Genomic DNA, 16,736 nt, shown 5'->3' on the forward strand with positions numbered 1-16,736 from the left:
AATTTAATCTTTAATACCAAATTTTGCATGGTTTTGTGCAGCTTTTCAAAGTTTCAGTCCACCCAGCATCAATACTAACTATTATACTTTTCATAACTAACAAGCAACCATTTAAAACAACTTATAACCCCTTTTTCTACCACCAGTCCCATTTAGTAATAGATCACACAATGAACATTCCAATAATTGAGTTTGAAATCATGACAATGTTCCATCATTCACAGCATGTTACCCTCCAAAGAAATATTTATTTAACATTTAGCTACAAGCCAAAAAATATCAGTACAGATTTATACAAAATAAGAAGATGTATATGTTTTCAAGCAGTATGTTAAATCAATTTTAAGAATAAGTGTATTATTATAAAATACATGTATAATCCATATTACATGACCATATCTAGAAACATGTCTAGAAACATATTACTCAAAAACAAACATTTTGCACTTGGACTATAAGGGAACTTACTTAGAATCCTATTAAAGTTTGATGTGATTTTCCCAAACGTATTAGAGATATTTTCATTTATAGTATTGAATCCCACACACACACTCAAATGAAAACAGACAAGAGAATACATTGCTGTTGAAGGTAGAATATATTGGATTTGTTGGTGGTCAGTTGATCCTACCACTTTTACCTATAGATTTTTAACTATTCAGTTGCTGATTATTGTGAACATGTTGAAGACAAATCTGTTGATCTTAAAGCCTATCTGTGCTATTTTGGCCAGGAGGGATTAGACCTCCCTGCATGATAAACTGACGGGTGGTTATCTCATCAAATCAGCTCTCAATTAACATAAGAAAAAGAGGACCATGGGGGACCAATGGTCACCGATTAGGCATTGTTTGCTATATAGAGGGCGCAAGTAGCTATATGCAGTGGGGCTTTAAATCCTTTAATGGACATTCCAAAACAGGGCAAAAGAAATGAATCTCCAATTTTCTCTTTAATTATTCTCAATGGGACATAGTTCTGTAAATGCCATTAACAGCTTTGGAAACTCTTGTTGCAGTGTTAATATTTTTCTAATTTAACAAAAGGTGTGAGACATGCTGTTAACTAAGAAGCATTCTGAAATCTTGATGAGTTGTATGCTCAGATATGCTGATGCTGATTTGAAATACAGGGCCAGTATTCAATCACATACTTTATTTAAGTTAAATTACTACTTATTTTTTGTGCTAAGCTATGTAAAAGTTTTAATTTACGACAAAATACTTACTGATAAGCATTGTGACATCAGATGGTCAATCAAAAGTAATGCGCAATTAACGCATCGCAATAAATGCAGGCTGATATAATTGTGCCAAGTTATAATACTGCTTTAAAAAATGTATGCCTGTCAATGAAGGCCTCCAATTAATGGCTTAAGCCTGGTAGAGAGCTGTCTACATTTAAGGTTAAATACTTAGCCAAAAGTTTGAACTGAATACCAAAATTGGATAAGTATTTTATATAAGCCGTAAACTAAGTAAAATATTCATATTTCAAACTATTGAATTGAATACTGGCCCTTGTGTATATTGTGGTTTACAATGTGGTTTACATTAAGGTGTTAATTCGCATGTAAATGACGGTGTAATATTTCATGAAAAGGGATATTTATGTTCCCTGATGTATAATCAATACCTCATGAAAGTAGATACCTGCCTTACCTGGTAAGCTTTTTATCATTCAAATATGACCCATTATTAAACCAAATTACCTCATACATGTACATGTACATGTATAATATATTTCAGTTATAGTATTGATATTTCTTTTTGGATAGAAAAAGAAGGATCTAAAAATCATACAAGATTTGTTGAGCACCCAAATTGATTCAATATTGTATTTTTCTTGGAAGACATCCATAAATGACTTGATGTAAACTTAGTGGCAGATCCAAGAGGATTCTGTGTTGGCGGGAGGGGAGGGGGGAGGGGGGCTGGGGGGGAGGGCGATTATAGAAGTAAGCCAATTATGTTCCTATCTACATATAACTGCATATCCAAGAAACCCATTATTGAATATAGGTGTACACTTATGATGCAATCTGTCTATAAAGACCAGTTTTGCTTTGTTGCTCCCTTTTAGGATACCATATTAAACCATACCCTCAAAACCCAGTATCTTATAAAGGTGTATAAAATAATTATATGTATGGTACAACTTGTCTGTAAAGACCAGTACCGTTAATGTAGTCCTTCTCTGCAGTTATAGTTAGTGATTTATGCTCTCCCCCAGTAGTCTGAAACCTCTACCGAGTATCATATTAAGATGTATTCTTTATATAGTGCAACCTGTGTATAAAGACCAGTTTTTATTTTGATGCTCGATTTTGGTTACCATGTTAAACCATCCCTAAGAAACCCAGTATTGTATAAACTCATGTTGCAGGCTGTCTATAAAGACCAGTTTTACATGGATATCTATGTTAAAATTGGACTTTCCCTATGGATACATGTATTGTAATACAAGTAGATTGCCTGATGATTATCATCAAACATCATTATCAAACAGTATCTTATAAATAAAGGGGTGGACTTATTTACTAATCCACAGTGAAATAGAGGCCTTTTCAATAGGTACAAGTGTTTTGTTATGATGTGATTATTCCATTCTGGTTACTATCTAAAAAGTCTTATAAAGGCTTATGATGCAACCTGTCTGTAAAGACCAGTTTGACTTTAATCCATGGTAAATCTTGGATTTTGTAACAATTACATATTCTCTTTCTTATGATGCAACATGTCTTTAAAGACCGATTCTACTTATATCTGTTGTAATTCTAGGATTTAAGAAGTTGATATTCTCTTTTAGTTCAATCTAAATTTAACATACCCCCTCCTCCCCCAATATTTTCTAAACTTGTATACTCAATAATGCTAAATATATTACTCATTGCGGATGTAGCATCGAAAATAATATCGCTATTGACAAACGAATATCACTAGCGATATTATTTTTGTATACTCAAGATGCAATTTGTTTATAAAGACCTATTTTATTTTTATCCTTTAGTTTTAAGGGTTATAGAAATAACGCATCCATGTTTGCGCTGGTTTGACGGTGGTGTTTTTTCAGGGGTTGCTTTTTGTGTTTATTTTATCTAAAGCTACACTCTACAATGTTGTCCATAAAGACCAGTTTAACTTTTATCCATAATAAATCTAGCCTTTTTCTGCAGGTATAGCTAAAATGCAAATTTCTCTGTGTTAATGTAAATGAATAATGTAACACTCCACCCACTACAAGAGCTATGTGGCAACCTGTTCGTAAAGACCAGTTTTACTTTTTTCGAAAGTAAATCTTTCTCTACAGGTATGGAAGTAATGCAACACTTTTACTTTTTTGGATGCTATCTTTATGTTAGAGTCTACCAACCAAAAGAGGTTTCTTGCAAAACCTGTCTTTAAAGACCTGGCCAATCTACCTCCATGATGAAGCCAGTCATTATACACAGGTCTTAACTGTATAATGTTTCCACACTGTTGTAGCTACCAATGGTAATGGTGCAAGAACCCCTGCACTACCACCACAACAGCAACAACAGCCCCAACAACAAGCACAACAACAACCTCCACCACCACAACAACAACAACAACCCCCTGTCGAGGGGGCACCACCGGCCGAGACAGGTAACCTAGTTGACACGCCCGCTTTGCTGTGCTTTTTAGTCCTCTTCTCATCACATCATACTACAGTGTATCATCATAATCATACCGTGTAGATTTAGATGTTTATATGATCCATGTAAAAGCCTCAAAAGATCACATCTTCATGCGCTCTCATACTAACAGATTTTTCTCTTTGTGGTTGTATTTTAATGATCTAATTGCAATGTTTTTACATGTTTTGTAGATGCGTCTAGCACTTAGCACTCTACTACTTCTGCTTCTAGATGTAAAATGTTATTTTAAACGTTCACAGCATGCCATTAACTTGGTGTTTAATCACTAGCCATGTTATTGTCCACTGCCTGAGAATAGAGAAAGCGATTTGATGCATCTATTTATGTACGTGTATGCTGAATATGGATGTTTTAACGGCATGTCACATGAGCATGCTTTTACATGTACATTCCAAACTGTAACAAAGCATGATTTGATGTTTATATGTTAGTAAAGTAGCTGTTATTCTTGTATATAATGTAAAAATGAGAATGCATCTATAGTTCTTAATATACATGTATATATTGTAAGAAGGCCGTTACTGCCATTGACAACTCAAAGCTTTGACAGTTTTCTTGCGCACAGCCGATACACAAGGAGGTAAGATGTGGAATCGACTAGATGTCACCAGCAGCCTGTATGCACCAGAACTATCTAAACTTCACCACTGGTTCATTAGAAATGCTGCAAAATTATGGGGATATTAATTTTCAAATATTTTCTTGACTTTCTGATTATTTTGAAATCTAAACACTAATATTATTTCTTGGAAGTATTTAGCATGTACACACATATGATTGTACTGGAGAATGAGAACTGCAACTTAAGCATTATTGCCATCAGTTTGTAGATACTGCTGAGTATGTAGCAGTCACCACCTGCACTAACCAGGGATGAGATTCCTCCACCGATCAGCAGATTTCCACTGATTTTGAGATTTCAAGACGAGGGAAAAAACAGATTTTTTCAAAATTATTTTTCTTTTCATCTGAACATCGTTATAGAGTCCCCTTTAGCCCCCTTCTTCCCCTTTTCATAAATATATTCTAACATTGTCTGCAGCCCCTTTAACCCAGCCAGGGGCGCTGCCCCCAGACCCTCATTTAATCTTCCTCCTTGTGGGGAATTTCTCTGTCTCCTCCCTACTAACATAGTAGTATTACCTTGTAGTTGTGTATAGAAGTCATGCATTATGAATAATGAAATGTCAGAACAATCTAGAACTTCATGTCCTCAAATCTATCTGGAAGATAATTGGCATGATCGGTTTTCTGTTTAATAGAGGAAATCCCATTTCAAATGGGTATGATTCTGATAGAACTAAAATGAAGTATTATTTATTTTGCTTAAAGCCCTAGAAAATTTGGTAGTGTTTTTAAGATGGTAGAGATAAGGTTCAGCAGCAACTTTCACAGTAATATTACCATCATTGGCAAATCAAGAACCTATATTTTGATGAGCATTGAAGCTTTTATATGATGAATTTAATGAATGAAATTGGCCGCACACACACCAAAAAAAATTTTTTATTGCACCATTAGAACTTTGACCATCAGTTGCAAGCAGCAACATAAAAGCCTAAAAATGCTTTTATTCTTGTGGCTATATGTTTAAAAGGATTCATTCATACGATGTTTACAATGAACAAAATTTCATTATAATCAGCAAAATTTGTGTGTTAGAATTGATTGTGAAAAAAGGGCATCACATTCCACTGGTTCATATTGAAATAACTCTCGCATTGCTGAGTTAACCTGAGCGTTGCTTGTTGCCTGTTTAAATGAAGAAGATTGCTGTGAAAAGCCTGCCAAAATTGTTTTTTGTTGTATAGTCCTATATCCAATGATATACATGCAGTTTAAGTAATCGCAAACATTTAAAAAAAATTGAGGCACAATTAGAAGTGGCTTAAAATACAATTTGAGAAATCCATACTCCATCATTACATTCATAAATCCATTTTTTCATACTTCATATTGTTATGTTACACTCAAACTTGGATGCATTATTTTGTCACTGTTATGATCTCACAGTTAAAAGTTAGTGTTATGTTAAATAAAGTTTTGTAACAGAGGATAGACTAGTCGATCACTTGTTAATGAATGAACATCATTTTTTAAAGTCACTGGTTTTGCTTTCCTCAGTAGAGAGGAAGACATTGGAAGTGTGGACAATTTACTCTTAAATCACTGATTTGCAGCAATTTTTGTGGCGTGTTTGACACGTATGGGGGTGTCATTGAATTATTAGTCCTCATCAATTTCCAGTAATATGAGGAAAAAGGAAGGATTTATATTTGTATTTGATTAAAAGGTATATTAAGAGCATGATTTTGCACCTCTATATTTACCCCACAAGTTTTCTCATGAAACATAAATCATGCAAGTATCATATAACAGTACCCAATTTCTATTAAAATATTCATTACTTCACCTCTCTTTTCAAAATATTCAGTTTATACCAAAAGGATGAACCACATTGTCATGCCATAAATACTCTGAGAACTTTGGCATTCTTGTATTTAATAGTCCCAGAGTATTTGTAATAGTCTCTGAAAATGGGGAAGAAATATTGTTCTACTAGGAATATTGAATCAGAATTGGTATTGATGTATTGATGGGAATTTTCTTGCTCCAAATTGTCTCTTGCCTCTCGCTATATATAGGAGAAGATGGTGAAGATGATGTTGGTTTTACATCGGACGAGCTGGCCAAAATAACTAGCGATTTAATGGAAACGAGTGTGCGGAGGTTAACAATCCAAGCACATACTACGCCAGGTCAGCCCACAATTAACCCATCTAGTCTCGTAGACTCGGTCAAAGCCTGCCCCTACATCTATTTTATCAAAATCCACTCATGCTGTTCATTAACTTTAATTCTATTTAATCCATCATTTACTAGCATTACCAACATCTTTACCTTCATATGGGTCTGACTTGGGCTGCGCATGGAATGGTAGACCATTGATATAGACTAGTACTATATCATAGCATCGAATGCTCCCATTACTAACAATGATATTTCATCTTTTCAGAACCTGTGATGTTATACTGTCTGTATATAATATTCATATTCTTTTGTTTTTAAAGAGTCATTTCAAAATTGCTAAGATATATAATGCTTCTACAAATGTAGCAAAGTTATTTGAACAATGCCTTTTTTGCACATTAACTTTTTTTGTTAAAATTTTTCAGGTTTTCATGGAATTGTGCATAATTTAGGCAATTTTGATTCTCAATTTGTTCCATTCATATCGTGTGGTGTGTTGTACGACATTGGTGAAATTATTTAACCATCAGGGAAATGTTTTGTTATTATATGTTGTTTGATTTGATATGTTGACTGAAACGATTTGAGTATTAAAAAAAATGCACTGCTGGTGTTAAAAAACATGGAAGTTTCTTTATTAGAAGCTCTAAATGCTCTATGTACTCCTTTAATTTCAGATGTGTTTACATCTATTGCCCTTGGTGAATATCAAATCATTAGTAATTGCAATTGTAGTGTTTAACATCAGCTTGATGGTCCACTGGTGTACATACTGTTTTTCTCGCCATGCGCACATGATCCAGCTAATTAGATATAAATATAATTCATTCAGTCAAACTTGTTTTGTATTTCTAACATCACTTGTATGATCCTTTGTAAGTAAGAAATAAGTGATACTTGTAAATTATGTATATTTTGAACTGATTAATCTCTTTATTTATTGAATTAAAAAAGACAAATTTCTTAAAGTAATACACCTATTTTTATGATATTCAATGTTAGAATTCTTTGCAAAGTAAACAAAACAAAAAAACAAGGAAACTGCATCAATATAGAGTATGTTTATACTAGATGTACAACTGTATGTGAAAAATTGTTAGTAAAGCTGTGTTTTCTTTAGAGTGAAGATGTTTGCTAACTTTGCTTAATATTGTCATGTAGGTTTTTATGAACATGAGAAATTAAAAGTAGTCTGGCTTGCAGTGTTTGGCATAATTACAAAGTATCGAGCGGTGTTCATGAATGCAGTGAACATTAAATGTGCACATTATTGTTGATATTGTTTGCTAGTAAGTTAGACTGCATGTATGTGTTTGATGATATTTCCTATTTCATATGTGATGCTGTGATAATTGTGTAATATCGTTTCTTGTCTGCTTTTAGCGCAAACTCCTTACGCTTCACTATGCAGTGCCTTTTAATGAGCTTTCCTGATTAGTGTATAAACAACATCTGAGTATGATGTAAACGTGTTTGGCATGTTTTTATGACTAATTCAATCTTGAATTATCATGACTAGTTCATAATTTATATATGTTTCACCTCGGTTTAAAGTATTTTAGGCATTCATCTAAATAGGAACTTATTCAACCCTCACATTTCGTCCACAGAGGCAAAGTGTTTATTTATCAAAAGATTCCATATATTTGAAAAAACATTAAGATTACTATATCAGGTGCATTTCATTTTTTTTTATTCTGCCATAAATAAATCGAGAAAATTTAACTTAATGAATCTAAACAAACACCATTACGAAAACATCCAGTTGGCACATATAAATAGTGATACTTATACTAGTTTAATCATCACAGCAATTAAGAGATGATAATTTTAATGTTAAAATAGTGATTATTACTGTAATAATACTAACAAATAGAGGTATTTTAATTTTCAAGGAAATTTTGTGAATACCTTTGAGTCATGACAAATTTTGTTATACTTTTTTCAAATGATACCAAACAAAACTGATGGAAATGTCCTAGAGTCAAAGCCTATATGGATAATCAGCTTTTCCAAATTAATGCAATAAAATGGTTTCTAATCTACTTTATTGCTACTAAAATCAAATTTTCATTATAGTTTTTCCTTCCCAATAAGCCATTTAACGTGTGCCAGAAATATTTTGTTTGTACATATTTTTAAGGCGTTTGTTAAATTATGCCGAGTAAAAAATTACAAAAATAACCGACCTCCCTTTATCCCTTGACTATGCGGCCAATTTGCAGTGGGTCACGCATAGGAGCGGCAAATATTAACAAAAAATAGGATGCAAACTTGTTGTTTTTAATTATAATGTCTGGAAATTTGCCACATTATGTTTGTCCAAATGTGATATAAATGTGGCTTAAGTCCAAAAAAGCTTAAGATAATTATTTTTTTTTTTAATTGATTAAAAACATAACAGTTAACTTCAACTGAATTGTCCTGCCACATAATCTTCATAGTTGGGTGTAATGCAACAATTGCCAGTAAAGAAATTTGTAGATATAACAATCTTTGTCATTTAATGATTTTACCTAATTTTCATTGTTTTGCCTTAATGTTAATTGTTGCTGTCTTTTGTAGTATTATTAGTGTTGATGATTTAATTGGCATCATTTGTGGCTGGGAGGGGAAAATCAAATCAAATTACTGAAACCTTAGAATCTCTCCACCCAATAATTATTATTTGTAGTGTTTCAATGTAAATTATTTTAAATCTAAACATTGAGATAAATGTAAGAACAATAGAATTTACTTTCCTTTTAGTGTTGCTTCTGTTAAAACACTTCAATAATTTCCTTAGTGTCTTTCCACCTAATCTTTCACTAACATTTGGTGCTGGTTCACAGTAACAATTTGCGGTGTCAGTTGCAACCTCTTTCTTGTTTGTTCCTCTAATATACTGTCTTATACCCTCTTGTTTACCTGTTGCCCTTGAGTGATTAACCAACTTCCGCATTGATATCTTGATATTAACTTAAGATGTATTGTTTCATGAAACATTTCTTTCATACTTTGATGTTCTTTTTTTTGCACATCTTATTTGTAAAGATTGTTTTGCTATTAGCCACCACTGTACAGTTTCCTTGATAATTTTAGGTATTTTTGGTGTACATTTCTTTCACATGAAAGAGTTTACTTACAAGCATATACATGTTTTTTTTAATAGCAGTCATGTAAAACATACAAACAAAACAAATTCAGCAGCCACCTCCTGGTAATGGTAGCAATAAATCGTGAACAATTGTGCTATATATTTGAGAGGCAACAATAATAGAGAAGAAACCTGTACACTGTACAAATTGGTAAAAAACAGTTTTGTTTTCTTTTTATTTAAACAACTTTCTTCATCATGTTTGAGAGTGCAGATCTCTGCAATGTCCTTTAACTGTTCTTAAGTGCATAGTGTTAGATTCATGTCAGTGTTTTGATGTTGACAAGTCCTGTTCAAGCTCTCAGTATACATACATGTGTATGTAGTTTAAGTAGAATATCATCAAATTGTTCACCTTTTTGTAACCTTGCTTTGTACTGCGTACTTCTAGCTTATATTATATGTTTTGTGGTTATGTGCTTTTGCATAATGTGAACTTCATGTTGAAATTAATTTTATGCTTCAAATTATATTGCTTCATATAGTATAGACTTTGAATATGATGCAAGTAAATTTTCCCAAAGTCTTCATGCAAACTATTAAGGTCAATGGGAATTTTTGCCTACATATGAACTGTTTAGTTGGAATTTGAATCAAATGGTATATGAAAGGTTAAAACATGAATACTTTGTATATTACAATAACAAAATACTGACAATTTGTATTTTTTAATTGTCACCTTTTGTTCACTAAACATAACATGTTCAGTGATAATAGCTTTTGTAGATATTAATTAAAAGAACAAAACACATTTTGTTGGATAAAATTGATACCTTTGATTACACTATGCGTTTCTTTTTAGGTCTTTAATATTATTCCTATTTTTATGTTCTACAATGGACAAGTTAATAAACCAATGTCCATTGCAGCTTGTTAACCTGCCTCTTTTCCTTCATCTTCATCTCCCGCAACTTTCTCACAGAAGAAATGCCCTCATTGGCTGAAGATGGCAAGACCCCACTGCCCCCAGCCGCACAAACTGCTCCTGGGCAACCTAGAGAGGGCAGCACACACAGCCATGAGAATGCTGGGGAGGCTGACCATGTGATCATGATGCCGGAAGATGAACCAGTAAAGAAGGGCGACAAGAAGAAGAAGAAGGATGGGAAGGGTGGAGAGGAAGAGAAAGTCAAGAAGAAGGTATGAAAGATTTGTATTTTTTTGCATGTAATGTAAGCATAATTGTATCTTAGTGTAGTTTATATGTAGCTCATTGTAAGCGCCTTGAGCACCCTCTGGGTGGATATGTTGCGCATTATATTAACGTCTTTATTATTATTATTATTGATGTTATTATTGATGTTATTGTTCTTATTGTTGTTATTAATATTATTATTAATACTATTTTTATTATTATTAGTATTGTTATTTTATTTTCATCCTCATCTGATTGTGAAATACCAGTGGAATGTCGATTGAGAACTAACAGGTGCTTTTTATAAAACAGCATTACTAAAAAAACTTGTCCCAAATTGTCATGCATGACATATAATCCTTGTTCCGTTGCTGTAATATTCCAATCCAAACAAACAAACCCAACCCAAGCCTCATTGATTGTTCATGCACTTCCATGTAATATCATGCATTTCATATAATAATAAATTAAAATATTCCATTCCAGGAGCCAACATTTCTGGTCCTCAAAAAATAAAAGAAAGAAAACAATTCCATTCAATTCGACGCCCTTACTGTCCCTATGAAAGGAAATTTGCTTTTGATATGCATTGAATATGCATAACAAAAGATTATCAAAGGTTATTTTCCTGGCACAGTATGATTTCTGTCAATCTGTACAAAAATTGACATTTAACAGATACTACTGGATACTTGTAATATGGTCATGTTTTAACAAAACTCCTCAATGTTCATGTTTGCATGTAATTGTAATACATATTCAGCGTTTGTATGTGCCTCACCCCTAATAAGCCAGTTCGTAAATAGCTTCGGAAATGCATGACCCCAAAATATCCACATATCTTTTACACGATGGATACGTCCCACTTGTGCATTTTAGAATAATCACTGCCAAAGCAATGGAGTGATGGAGAATGCCTTTTGTTTGCCTCTTGAGAAGAATACTGCCGCCTGTGTATCAGATAAATGTACTCTCAGTGTGTAAATGAATACTGATTACACAACTTTCATGAGCACGATACCAGTATTCTTCTCAATGGGTTTTACAATTTGGGAACATATGACTTTTATCTTCCCATTTGTAGAAAGTATTTACGAACTGGCTTTTTGCTAAGCTTGATCATAGCTCCTTCCTGGCCCATGAGCAGCAAAAATCCTCACAAATATGGAGTGTTCAACTTTAAGTTGACTTAAAGAATTTCTGTTTCTTTCTGTTGGAAACAGTGACAATTTAACTCTATTATGAAGTTCAAATTCATGGAAGATGATTAATGCCCAAAATTGTTAATGAAACAAACTAAACGGAGTCAAAATTTCACTCTTGAACGTTTATTTACAACAAATGTCCTAAAATGTGGTGGCCCAGGAAGGGTTAAGGTATTACAATGGCATGCAGTTGATTTCTAATCAGTGTTATTCTAGAGACCCACACATTTCAGTTGCAATAAAAGTGTATATTTCCATGCAACATAATATAAATTTCATGTATATAAACCCATCATCATATGTGTATGTCATTGTTCTTTTACATTTGAAACTGACCAAAAGGTCTTCAAATATTTGGAAAATTTTTCTGTGACCGATAAAAAGGTAAGTTTCCATGAAAGGTATAAAAGTACACAGCACACGTGTGCACATACACAAACACAGAAAAAGGGAACACGCTGAACACAACATATTTTATACACCAACAAGACTTTTATAAGCTAGAAAGCATGACGTCTAAGCACCAGACAGAAATTGTCTCTTTCATAACAGAAAATTAAAATGTTTGCAGTTAGGTACTGATGTTGTTCATTTAGCACATATTTCTTAACTGGAACATTTGAAGACAGAAAGTTATGGAGAACCTATATCTCAATTGCTGTCCCAACTGTATCGAGAGATAGATAGAATTTATTTTAAAAGTTTACAAAAAACAAAAAGAAATGTTGAAAATCCTATTTCTACATGCATATGCATTAATAATAATGGAGCACTTCGCACAAAGTTTATATGAATGAAGTTTACTAATAATTCAAATTCAAACACAGAGACATACATGTACATACCCCTCATGTAGAACAAAATATATGATTAAACATTCATTAGAAGAATTCTTTACACAATATTCAACATGCATGGTGTTTTAATTTACTTTATACATGGATGCCCTGTATTCTAGAGTGTGTTAGCATACGAGCATCTGACAGAATTTGTAATTAGATAGAACAGCATAGAATTTTGTCTGCTGTGTTTATTTGTCTTCATTCACATAATCAAACAAGGAAGGGTGACATTAATATGCAAATAATCAGAACCCTAAAATAATCCTCATATAGGGGAATAACCCATAGGAAAGAAATGAGCCTGCCGCATACTCCTGCGGCAGACTTGCCGCAGATCTGCAGCAGACCTGCCGCAGACAGTCATCTTTTTCACATGCAAATTAGTTTTGCCGCAGACTTGCCGCAGACTTGCCGCATACTCTTTCAGTATGATGAAGAGTCTGCGGCAGGTCTGCCACAGACTTGCTGCAGACTTGCCGCATACTCTTTCAGTATGATGAAGAGTCTGCGGCAGGTCTGCCGCAGACTTGCTGCAGACTTGCCGCATACTCTTTCAGTATGATGAAGAGTCTGCCGCAGACTTGCTGCAGACCTGCCGCAGACTCTTCGTCATGAATATTCATATCTCATATAGACCTGCTGCAGACCTGCCGCATACTCTTTCATATCCAGTACGTGGCAATAAAGTTTGCATGTAGAAGAACCAGTGATAAACTGATTGATACTTCATAATCGATATTGGCAATATCGATATTACCAATTAGGTAATACCAATATGTATGTCGATATTACCAATTAAGTATATTCTATTCTCAATTGTATTAACTTCATCACTTTGATCATTTGAAGTGTATTCAAGAGTAACATTTAAATTGACACAGGCTCGTACACATATATATACTAAATATGTATATTGTTTCTTGGTTAGTAATCATAGTTTCTTGGTTAGTAATCAATATATCTATTGCTTAAACGTGAATGTAATTGTAACATGATCAGACAAAATTATCTATTGGTTAATAATGGCAAAAGGAAAATAGAAATCACAAAAATGATGTGCACCGCTTAATTTGCTTAACAAATCATGATAAATGTATTTTTCTGTCACACGTGTAAAGTAATAATGAATATGCATGAGATGATTGGTTTCAATTGGCCCTATTAGACTTTAATGGGATTTCCTGTGGCAGACCTGCCGCAGACTGTTCCTGTGGCGTACTGGTATGCGGCAAGTCTGGAGCAATTTTTTCGCCCTGCCGCAGATCTGCCGCAGACTGTTCCTGTGGCATACTAGTATGCGGCAAGTCTGGAGCAAAGTTTCATCCTGCCGCAGATCTGCCGCAGACTGTTCCTGTGGCATACTAGTATGCGGCAAGTCTGCAGCAAAATTTCATCCTGCCGCAGATCTGCCGCAGACTGTTCCTGTGGCATACTAGTATGCGGCAAGTCTGCAGCAAAATTTCATCCTGCCGCAGATCTGCCGCAGACTGTTCCTGTGGCATACTAGTATGCGGCAAGTCTGCAGCAAAATTTCATCCTGCCGCAGATTTGCCGCAGACTGTTCCTGTGGCATACTATAGTATGCGGCAAGTCTGGAGCAAAGTTTCATCCTGCCGCAGATCTGCCGCAGACTGTTCCTGTGGCATACTAGTATGCGGCAAGTCTGCAGCAAAATTTCATCCTGCCGCAGATCTGCCGCAGACTGTTCCTGTGGCATACTGGTATGCGGCAAGTCTGCAGCAAAATTTCTTTCTGCCGCATACTTCGGCATACTCTTTGCCGCAGACTAAAAGTCTGCGGCAGGTCTGCGGCAGATCTGCGGCAGGTCTGCGGCAGGTCTGCGGCATACTTTTCACTTTCCTATGGGAAATTATGAAATCTCCATATATTGAGTCCTGGAATCAGGAGTGAGATACACATAGAACATTGAATTCAACATTTTTTGGTTTGTCATGAAATTTTTCCAGCTGAATATATTAATGAGTATTTTTGAATAAAAATACAAAAATTATTGTCTTCAGTAGAAGTTTCAAATTTTCAGACACTCAACTATTAAACCTTTGGACAGGAGACATTTTTAAAATCAATCGTCCACCATTATCACCCCACTACTAACTTAGCTAACTTTTCATTACTAATTTATTGTTTGGTTGCAGTGTACTCGTGTTTATGTTTTGAGTTGCATTTATACATGACATTTATTTGCTTGGACTTGATTGTTTTGCCATCTTTTCTTAATTGTTTCAACATGACATCGTTGTCTTGCTTATTTCTTATCGATGAAATTGATTTTCTTGTTTGATAGTCATGCCAAAAATGAAAGTCTTTCAATATTTAACTTCTGAACTATCAAATTTGTAACCACAGCTTTTTATGCAATTTATTTCATTTATTATTTTGTTTAACATTTTCTCTAGTTTTTCTCTTTTATATTAATCCTTTTTCATTTAGCAGTTCTGAATTTCATTATTTTGGTTTCTGATTTGTAAAATTTGTAATCTTGAACTACTAAAGTACTTCTAAGTAGATCGTGTTTTGCTTCCCTATTTTAGTGTAGATGAACCTTTATTGTGCTTTTATTTGATACAAACATGTTTTTCTTAATAAGCATGCATCATTATAATTATTGTTTATAATCAGTCAGTATCTGTTTGTACACATAACGGACTTATTATTTGATATGATTTATGAATATCATTACAATGAATTTCTTTGTTCCATTTTGTTTAGGTAATTGAATTATTTCCATTTTGGTTTGTTTTTTGGGTTACCTCCTTTAATATAGTAGTCTACAAATCTATTCTTAAAGAAAATCTCACCTTTTACGAGGTGTTACCGAAATCAAATGTTATCACTTGCTTCAATTGAGAGGGCAACCAAATTGGGCTGCTCTATACACCAATGTTTACATGCCCACAAAAATGAAAATAAGAAAAATGTTTTCATTTTAGTATTGTTGTATTCTAAACAAATACAATTATTGAAATTTGGTTGCCGTTTTTACAAATGTTGGTTTAACAAAGTAAGGGGGTTCGTAGCATTGGGTCTCTTCAAAAGATTCAGTGTTGCCTGTGTATTACCGGGCATGGTGGCTCATTGGTTAGAGCGCCCGCCTCATGAACGGGAGGTCGTGGGTTCGAACCCCGGCCGAGTCATACCAAAGACCTATAACAATGGGACCTTCTGCCTTCTAGCTAGGCGCTCAGCATAATAGATTGGAGAAGGGTAGTAATAACATATTATGTTATGCAGGGCCCGCTGGAAGAGCAGTTTCATAACTGAAGTGGCTACCCTGGGTAAATAAAACGTTATTATTATTATTATTATTATTAAATAGGGGCATTCTTATTTATGCACTATGATGCAATGTCACTGGCATACACCCCTTCTTGTACAACAGGTGTTATTAACAGTTCACTTGCAACATACTCAAACGGGTAGATTTCAAAGGATGCAAGCAATGTTTTATTACAAAATTAAATTTTTTCTAGGAATTTGATGCTTATTTTGCAATACTAATCATTCATTTTCTTTTTCTCGCAAGCAGATCGATGGACATCAAGGATACCTGTTTTTTCCCCCCTCTCCCATCTTGAATTGACAAACGCTGATTTTTCTTTTGTTCATCTTCTATGATTCTTCTCTTTTCACCTCTCCCATTAAATTGTTCGGAATCAGAAGAAGAAGAAAGGCTTCAAGAAACTTGTCTCCTTTGGGAAGAGGAAACTGGGGAAGAGCTACCGGGTTTGTTAGCCATGACTTGAATATAAAGCCAACCCCCTTTTACCCAGATTAACGCATTCCTAATTACCCTACCTGCTCCTAAGGGTTTGGATACCAGAAGTAGAGAATAGCAGATAAATAAACAAGGTCCCATCTTCATTTGCGTTCCTGGGATGCCTGAATGTATACCCTTACCCCTCCTCCACCCACAAAAAAACCCAGTGTAGAGTACGTCTAGATGGATGACACACTTTAAATACATTTA

General features: G+C 34.2%; 1 protein-coding gene across 8 annotated transcripts in view; it reads left to right on the plus strand.

Moving 5' to 3' along the window:
• Positions 1–16,736, plus strand: part of LOC575934 (myoferlin) — a 159,786-nt gene that overhangs the window by 78,901 nt on the left and 64,149 nt on the right. For 2 of the 8 annotated variants that reach the window (XM_030985697.1, XM_030985699.1), the window contains 3 exons: positions 3,486–3,626; positions 6,325–6,438; positions 10,489–10,706. In XM_030985697.1, coding sequence (XP_030841557.1) covers positions 3,486–3,626; positions 6,325–6,438; positions 10,489–10,706 — 473 coding nt within the window. The remainder of the gene's footprint in view (positions 1–3,485; positions 3,627–6,324; positions 6,439–10,488; positions 10,707–16,736) is intronic. The other 6 variants (XM_030985698.1, XM_030985700.1, XM_030985701.1 and 3 more) reach the window with 6 other exon arrangements.

The sequence above is a fragment of the Strongylocentrotus purpuratus genome, unplaced genomic scaffold (assembly GCF_000002235.5).
Source record: "Strongylocentrotus purpuratus isolate Spur 01 unplaced genomic scaffold, Spur_5.0 spur5_scaffold_15, whole genome shotgun sequence".
NCBI classification, from domain to species: domain Eukaryota; kingdom Metazoa; phylum Echinodermata; class Echinoidea; order Camarodonta; family Strongylocentrotidae; genus Strongylocentrotus; species Strongylocentrotus purpuratus.